Here is a 9,130-nt window from a genome sequence, read left to right as displayed (position 1 = left end):
GATGGTTCTTGGAGGATGTACATTGACTATAGGGTTTTAAATGAAGACACAATTAAAGATAAGTACCCTATCCCTGTTATAGATGAATTAATTGATGAATTGTTTGGTGTAACAATTTCTAAGCTTGATCTTCAATTTGGCTATCAACAAATTAGAATGAGGGAGGATGACATTCCTAAAACTACATTTAGAACACATGAAGGGTATTATGAATTTCTTGTAATGCCCTTTGGTCTCACAAGCAAAGCGACCTTTGGATCTTTTTGCATAAAGCCTTTTATGTTCTAATGTTGCTAACACAGTGGCTAAATGTACACAATGAGATTCTATACCCTTACTATATACAAGGATATCATCAAAGAAAACAATTATAAATTTCCTTACAAAAGGCCTAAATACATCATTCATGAGACCTTGAAATGTTGAAGGTCTCATGATCAGTTGGCCTATACCAAAGAATGTGAAGGTTTTGAGGGGCTGACTGGTTATTAAAGGAAGTCATTAAAGCCTATGGTCTTATAGCAGCACCATTGACAACATTATTGAAGAAAGATTCCTTTCTATGAAATTCAAAAGCTACGAAAGCATTTGAAGAATTGAAAGCAGCTATCATAAGCCCACCTGTTTTGGCATTACCAGACTTCACAATGGCTTTCATAATTGAGTGTGATGCTTGTGCAAATGGAGTTGAAGCTATATTGATGCAAGACCAAAGACCCTTGGTTTTCTTGAGTCAAGCATTGAAAGGGAAAAATCTATGGTTGTCTACATACAAGAAGGAGTTTTTAGCCTTAGTACTTGTAGTTAAAAAATAGAGGACTTATACTCTTGGTGGCACTTTTGTGGTAAGAACAGACAACCATTGTTTGAAATATCTACTTGAGCAAAAGGTTGGCACGACTGCTCAACAAAGGTGGCTCTTTAAGCTTTTGGGATATGAGTTTACAATTGAATACAAAAAGAGAATGGATAATAAAGTAGCTGATACTTTATCAAGAAGGGATGAGATTGATGATCCTATGTCCCTGAATGCAATTACAGTCCCTAATCCTACATGGCTAGAAGATATTCGAAAAGCTTATGACAAAGATCTTGTTGTGAAGTAGAAGATAGTAAAAATGCAGCAGGGTCAATCCTCTTCAAATTTAGTTTTGAGGCAAGGCATCCTTTTTAAGAAGGGAAGAATTTATATTTCTAATTGTTCATATTTGAAGTTGAAAATTTTATACTATGTTCATGCTAGTCTATTAGTTGGACATTCAGGATTTTATAAATCTTTACATAGGGTCAGAACTGATTTTTATTAGCCTGGTCTTAAGCTTGAGGTGAAGAGGTTTGTTAAAAAATAAAGGGGAGAATATAATGCCACCAGGTTTATTACAACCTTTACCCATTTCTCAACAAATATGGACTGATGTGTCTATAGATTTTGTTGAGGGATGCCTCTATCAAGGGATTTTCTGTAGTCATGATAGTAGTTGATAGGCTATCGAAGTATGCACACTTCTTAGCCTTGAAGCATCCCTTTACAGCAGCCACAATTGCTACATTATTCTTGAACAATATCTGTAAATTGCATGGGATGCCCAGCAGTTTTTGATCGAGGGGCCATTTTTACAAATTCCTTTTGGAAGGAATTCTTCAAGTTACAAGGAGTAAATTTGTCTTACTCCTTAGCTTACCATCCTCAAATTGATGGTCAGACTGAGACAGTAAACAAATGCTTGGAACACTTGAGATCTTTCTCAAGTGACAAACCACAGGGTTGGTTTGATTGGTTGGTTACCATTTGCTGAATGGTGGTACGTACAATACCACCTGTCATGCCTCAACTAAAATGACACCATATGAAGCAATATATGGTGTCCCTCCTGTGAAGTTGCAGCATTACATTCTTGGTTTTTCTCAGAACTAGGATGTGGATGAACAAGAGAGGAGGTGCTAGCAGTAGTGAAGAATAACTTGATGTTGGCTCAGGAAAGAATGAAACTATTCTTTGACAAAAGGCATACTGGAAGGGAGTTCATGGTGGGTGACTAGGTCTATTTAAGGCTCCTGCCTCATAGACAGAGTTCTTTAGCCCTTCAAAGGAATATGAAGTTGTTACCAAAGTTTTTTGGTCCATTCCAAGTTGCAAGCAGAATTGGTTAGGTTGCATACAGATTGGATTTGCTACCTCAATCTCGTTTGAATCCTATTTTTCATGTGTCCTTAAAGAAGAAATTGAGGCAACGTATCTCTCATTTGTCTACCTTGCCACCAGTTGATGTACAAGGGGAACTTGAGCCTTAACCACAGTAGATTTTACAGTGCAGGATTAGAAAGGTTAAGAAACAAAGCTATTGTGGAGGTGTTGGTTCAATGGTTGGGTGCTGCACCAGAAGAAGCTACTTGGGAATCATACTAGAAGCTCAGGGAAAAATTTCCTCACCTTGTGGGCAAGGTGCTTTGAAGGGGAGGAGTATGTAAGATACTATTGTTAAGGTGTTGAAGGGGCTCTGGTGTAGTTGATGCACTGTGTATGTTTTGTAGGGCTAAATGACAGAAGGTTTTTTTAATAAGCATGTAATACGAGTTGTAGTTTAGAGGGGATTTAATAGCACGGGGTTGTTTTATTTTGTGAGGAAGTGACTTAAGTGGGACGATGTCGTATGAGTCTCAAGAATATTAGGGAGTGAAACGCTACCATTTGTATAATGGTTTTCAACTATAAAAATGAACTGAAATGCAGAGGAAGGCATAAGAAAATTTATACAATTTACTTTCTCGTCTCTCTGTTTCTCATCTTTCTCTCTTTCATCTTCTATTTCTTGGAGAGTGACTCTTGAATGAGTCTGCAAAAGGGGTCCATTACAAGAATGCACTTCTCATTATAGCTAGCCATTTTTCATAAATACCAAATAATAAACTAATCTCTAATTAATTGATCTCTCTTTCATTAAAAATTATTTTTGTTCTTTATTTTTATTATTTTTATTCTTATAGTAATTGGGATATTTATTCTTTTTAAAAAAATTGCACAAATTAACATACACACAACAACTTACAAGTGCAAAAAAAAAAAAGTTTTATCAGATGGACATTATAGATTTTGTCAATCAAGTGAAAAAAAAAAAAAAAAAAAAGACAACAGTTTAGATTTTGATTTGGGATGAGATCGTGGAGTACAAGCTGGTCCAAACAATTCGCGTAAATGAAGTAGAGTTTGCTCTCCAATTAAATGTTTTCGGTCACTAAAGCAAAAAAATAGACATAAAAAACCAAAGCTAAAAATGGCAGCCTAGCTTGGGTTCCCTGTTTTGGATCTTTAATAAAAGGGCCAAACTTGTTGAGTCGTCTTTTAATACATGTATAATAATAGAGGAGAGAGAGAGAGAGAGAGAGAGAGAGAGAGAGAGAGAGAGAGAGAGAGAGAGAGAGAGAGAGAGAGAGAGAGAGAGAGAGAGAGAGAGAGAGCAAAGAGAAAAGAAATTCAATGCTAAAAATTAACATTTGTAATAAATAATTGGTAATTAAAAAATAAATAGCCTGTCGGATTCACTAGCCATATTTGGCCCGCCCAAATAACCAGCAATAAAATTATTGTTGATTTAGCTAGTTTGATACTTGATGTATTTTGAACTCACTGGCCAAAGTTTAGCTAGATTTTAACTTTGGCTAGTTAACTACTACAAGTGCTCTAGCTAACTGGGCTAAATATGTTGCATTCAGACTCCAGAGACCCTAGTTCAGGAAATCTCACCCATCCATCCGGCCTGCAATTACCTGAAGCCATTACCGGCCGATCGATGCAGATATTGGTGCCGAACCTTCATTACAGTAGTACATCATCATAACAGTACCAGATATAAGTTTCATGTGATCATGCACCTACGTGATTGGAAGCCATTAACTGGTATACATATGCAACATGAAACTACTGTGTGGAATGCAACGTACTCTTTAATTAGCAAATATTGGGATCTATGTATATATATATATAGGGTGCCAGCCAAAATGTAATTCGCTTGGCTTTGTGCAAAATGCACCAACTCGACTGATCTGGAATCTGGATCCAGAACGCACGTGTCCTCAAGATCATATGCGGTTGTGTACTTTTGTGTCACTAGCTCCGATGGACCTGCTAGATGTCACATGGAGAACTTATGAGCTACATGTGCTCATCTCTCATCACTTTAAACCGGTAATTGGCTAATGGCCGGCATCAAGTGCGTGCGTTTACGTTAATTATTCATTAACTTTTATTAATTATCACTATTACTTACATCATGTGTCTACTGATCAGCAATTTAATTAAGCAACAATATATGTAGCCCTAGTGTCATTGTAACAGATCATATATAAGAGGAATTGGAATATTATAGATCATATTTATCTATAAAGTTCAACCCCAGTCATGTATAAGTACTACGTACGGAAATAAAGTTGATCAATTTGTTCAATTTCATCATGTTCTGGGTTAAAGCTTCCTATCAATTCTGTCCTCTTTTATGATCATTTTGAAGAAAACAACAAGACATGAGTACTACTGTTGTATAATGTAGAGCTGGCTGATATGTCAGAAACCCTAGAAATCCTCATTTGTTTTTTCCCAATTAAGCTTCTGCTCATCTCTCTCTAGCTAGCTAATTTTAGCCCCACATATATAGCAAGAATCTCTGCACAAAACTTCCAAAAGACCTTAATTTTTTCGACATCCTAACCTGTGGGAATATGATCCAAGCACATTTGACTATACAAAATGTCAGCACGGCCAAGACAGGATGGGGTTTTATTAACGACAAACCATAGAAGGTAAAGCGACTAAAACTGTGGACTGTGGTCCCTTGGATTTGTGTTGTTCCAAGAAAACCCTAGATTTGGGCAAGCATGTCCTTCAGCCGGGCTAAACCTGGAATTAGGATTACATGATATTGCACGACTACACAGTACGTACCATATAAATTGGATAGATGTTGAGTCCCTTATATATGCCAACAGAAGTAATAATAACAGAAGTGTTTATATTAGGGCACTTCCTTAGTAATTATAGTTTACATCTGAGGACTTGCAGCTCATAAATTGATCAACAAGTTAACTTTATCAGACCAAGCAGTACTGCTCAAAATTTATGGTATATAGCTTAATTAGGCCATTCATATTAAAAAGTATCGATCGTCAGTATACCATGACAATGATCATCACCCAAAAAATAGGAGGACAAAAAAAAAAAAAAAAAAAAAAAAACGAATCAATATGGCTCATAATATCGAAATCATGCATGTTTAGATCCATTTCGGAAGGATGCAACAAATTAAGAAGATGCGCCCATACGTAAACCTCAAATTTGAAACGAGCATCACTGATGATGATATCACAAACAAAAAGGCCAATAGTACTATAATCTTGCCTTCACCAATCACATCCAAGGTATCTTAATTAATCAAATTCAAATTTGTCTACTTATATTAATCGGATGGATCTAAATTTAGTGCCCATGAGATCATGAACAAAGTTCATAGCGCGTTAATTACTAATCCATTCGTGGGAAAGCTTTGATTTGAAGCTAGACTGGCCAGGGGAAAAGTCATATCGGAAAATTCTCATAAATTCTAGCTAGCTAGTACTCTATAAGAAAACCCTAAACTAGTATTGACCATATATGCATATATATATATATATATATATATTATTACCAGTACTAATTCACAATTCAATAATACCAAGTAAAATCAGTACTAATTTTGATAATATTTTGTTGTAATTTCCTGCAATAAACCTTATAATTCAAGAAAAAGATACAAAGATTAGCTTTATTTTACAATATCCTTCAGCTAAAACGATGATCAAACACAAAATTCATAATTTAGTGCCCAAACAAGGTAGCAAAACCAACCATCTCCCAACCCCCACTCCTACCCACCTACTGTAGGAACATGTCTGTCTGCACATGAACATCATCAGCTTCAAAATGTTAAATATAAGACTAGATATCATTACCGTGCTTCATAGTTTTCAAAATCGCCTGGACAGAGGGCTACTATTCCTATCAATCACATTGAACTTCAAGGGAGTGGGCGGAACAGTAGGTTTCCTTGTTGTTTCGGCTGCCCCATAGTTTGTTGTTTTGTTCTTTTGATCTTCATTGCTGCTTGGCTTACTTTGTTGAGCTCTCTCCCCTTCCAACTCCCTATACCTTTGCAAATACCTTTTCAAAGGCTCGGCATAGTCATCAAATCCTAGAGTTGCCATAGCCCAACAAATATCGTCCCCATTCACAGTCTTGCGTTTCTCCTTATGACACTTGTCCGAAGCTTCTCCTGTAACAAAGCTTATGAACTCGGAAACACACTCTTGCATGGTTTCTTTGGCTTCTTTGGAGATTTTAGCGTTAGGAGGAAGAATCTGCTTCATGATCCGCCCAACATTAGCTATGGGAAGCAACCGATCTTGCTCTTTCATGGCCGCATCTTGATCAGTACCCAAGGCACCACTGGCAGTACCAGCAAAATGGTACTTAAACCCTTCCCTATCTGAATTATTGCCGCCCGTGCTATCAACCATCTCTATAAAAGAAGAGACTACCTTGATCCTGTCAAACACAGACACGTTGCTAATTAATTTCCTCAATTCTGGCTGCTATATAGAACAATAGAAGCATATATGTGCATGTCTATCTGTATGTGCAGCATCATCATCATGTAGATGGTAAAGGTTCCGCCACATGATCAAAAGGCACTTTCTCTATACAATATTATTGCGGTTTAGGGCCTTTTTTTTTTTTTTTTAATAAAAAAAACTAATTAAGTAAATGTTTTTCTTCTTATTATGAGAGCTCGAAGTACCCTATTTTGAGTTTTGATATGTATAAACAAAGTTGTATACTAATTTGCGTATCAATATAAATTCATTCATATTTAAAATTTAAATTAACACTTTTTTCAATAAAATCTACTTTTTGACTAATCACATTAGATTGGTGCACATATTAATACACACTTGTGCTTGCAACTAGATTTTTTTCATTATATATTAATTTGAGCTTGCTCACAATATCCTTTGTCTTTTTTCAAACCTTACCTACTTGTTCCAAATCCACGCTAAAGTTTATTAATTTATGAATGCCTGCTAGTGCTTTAGGAGTACTGCACAGCATCTTAAATTAACATGACGAAGCTCATAATTTGGTTAGATAATTAACAATATCAAATATTATTATTTGCTGTGATTCTCAAAATTAAACTGCTTAAAAACTAAAGAAGATAATCTAAATTAACAGAGCCATATAATTTTGTACGATACAAGTCATGAAACCTGACTCATGGATCGGATACATTCATTCGCCAAAATAAAAGTGAAAAACATAAAATATCATGATCAAATTATGTAGGATAACTAATAATTAATATTGGTTACTTACACACACACACACACATATATACATATATGTAAACGCATTCATTAATTAGACTTAGATTGTGTTTAGGTAGTGAGGTAATTTTAGATATTTTGTGAATAATAGTAAAAAAATAATAAAAAAATAACAAAAAAGTATTGAATAGTAGTATAAAATAGTAAAAAGTAAATGAAAAATAATGATAAAATAATGAATAGTAGTGATCTCCATGCACCCAAACCAGCTCTTAGATCACTTTGGATCAAAAGGTAGCAAGACTTAAAATAACAAGTACTTAAAACACTTCGAAGGTTTAATTTGTTCAAGATTAAAATAACTAGAAAGGATCGAGGAATCTAGCTAGTTCATATAAATTCACCTCTTTTTCTAAAGTTAGGTATGCCTATGGGGTTTGGGTTTGTGGGAGAAATCTACTTCCAAAGTTGGATCATTAATTAAGAAAAAAGACTCAAGCTTATCGATTACTAGAGACGAAGTACTACTGGTCCCCCCCCACCCTCCTCCATGTTGGCCCTTAATCTCCTCAATGTTCCCAATAAGTTTGAAATAAGTTTGCTTAAACAATTCCGTTAATTTGAATTTGTGGATGACATATATGCACGTGTTGGGTTGCCATCTAGATTCAACCAAAGTAAGGCCTAAAAAGCGCTGATTAATTATAAATTAATTTAAAACGTCCCTAGCTAGTGTTTTAGATTACTATTAATACAGGCTAACTTGATAGATCATGTCACTCCATACAACAGCAAATCATCTTAACTTATTGTTAATATTTGTAATGTCATGGTCAGGTCGACATAGAAATCTGTACATATAAAATGCCACAATGACCAACCAGACTAGATCGAAAGAGTGAGTGATTCCGAGGGTTACAAGGAGGTCGCGAGGCCGCTGGGACAAGTGGCAATCAGCAGTTAGCTAGATTAATTGTTCTATTGTGACTTGGGATAAACTTTGTTCTATGGTTCAAAATTGTTTATGGGTCTTAATCATGACGATTTTCTGGATAATTAAATCATTCCCACACTGATCTATATACCATGAATATGACTACTTTCTGATCTCATCTTACTAGATATGGTTATCAAGTGCCGGCTCAAACGATTGATACTTTAATTAACTTGCTTATTTAAATCATTTTCCCAATTATACATAATGTACCCTCCGGCCGTAATTATTAGATGCTCATTTTTTCAATACCTAATATATCATGACCTAAGAAATCGAAGATTTGTGGCGAAAGAACTAGAATAAAAAGAGAGGTTAAGGAATAATTGACTTCCATAATGGTAGAGAAATTTGATTAGATGCTTAATTAGAATATCTTAGGAGTATTTTAAGAACGATTGTCAACGTTAATTTTTGGTTTATTTTACTAATGCTATGTATATATAATGTTTTGATCTTTTATCACTCGATCTAAGCAAGAAACATGATGAACTAGCTAGACTAGTAATTTAGTACATGATCATGTATCTTATGATGATAAACATATATACATCATGCCTATGCTAATAATTATATGGTTTGATAGTGTCCCATTTGAGGCATCAATGTGCAGTACGTAACAGACAAGTACTATATATACCTGTTGAATATTGCAGAAGTCATTTGTCATGGTTTAAATTTGAAACCCCAGTGTATCCCTATCTATGTGAACTCGCTTCGAAGGATATCAATCCAAAGCATATATATGCAGGAGGTAGCTAGCTAGCTAGCTAGCATATATAGCTC

The 9,130-nt window shown here is 35.2% G+C and overlaps 1 protein-coding gene across 1 annotated transcript; it reads right to left on the bottom strand.

Annotated features, from left to right (window-relative positions):
* Positions 1–5,765: 5,765 nt before the first annotated feature.
* On the bottom strand, positions 5,766–6,668 carry LOC122317175 (nuclear transcription factor Y subunit B-4-like). Its single transcript, XM_043134129.1, has one exon. It carries the CDS (start codon positions 6,541–6,543, stop codon positions 5,995–5,997), a length of 549 nt encoding a protein of 182 aa, XP_042990063.1. The 5' UTR covers positions 6,544–6,668; the 3' UTR covers positions 5,766–5,994.
* Between the last annotated feature and the right edge of the window lie 2,462 nt (positions 6,669–9,130).

The sequence above is a fragment of the Carya illinoinensis genome, chromosome 7 (assembly GCF_018687715.1).
Source record: "Carya illinoinensis cultivar Pawnee chromosome 7, C.illinoinensisPawnee_v1, whole genome shotgun sequence".
In the NCBI taxonomy this organism is placed as follows: Eukaryota; Viridiplantae; Streptophyta; class Magnoliopsida; order Fagales; family Juglandaceae; genus Carya; species Carya illinoinensis.
Note: the sequence above shows the minus strand (reverse complement) of the source record. Positions and strands in the feature narration are given on the sequence as shown.

Coding starts and splice junctions, on each gene's coding strand:
- LOC122317175 (XM_043134129.1), bottom strand. CDS start 6,543: ATGGTTGATAGCACGGGCGGCAATAATTCAGATAGGGAAGGGTTTAAG.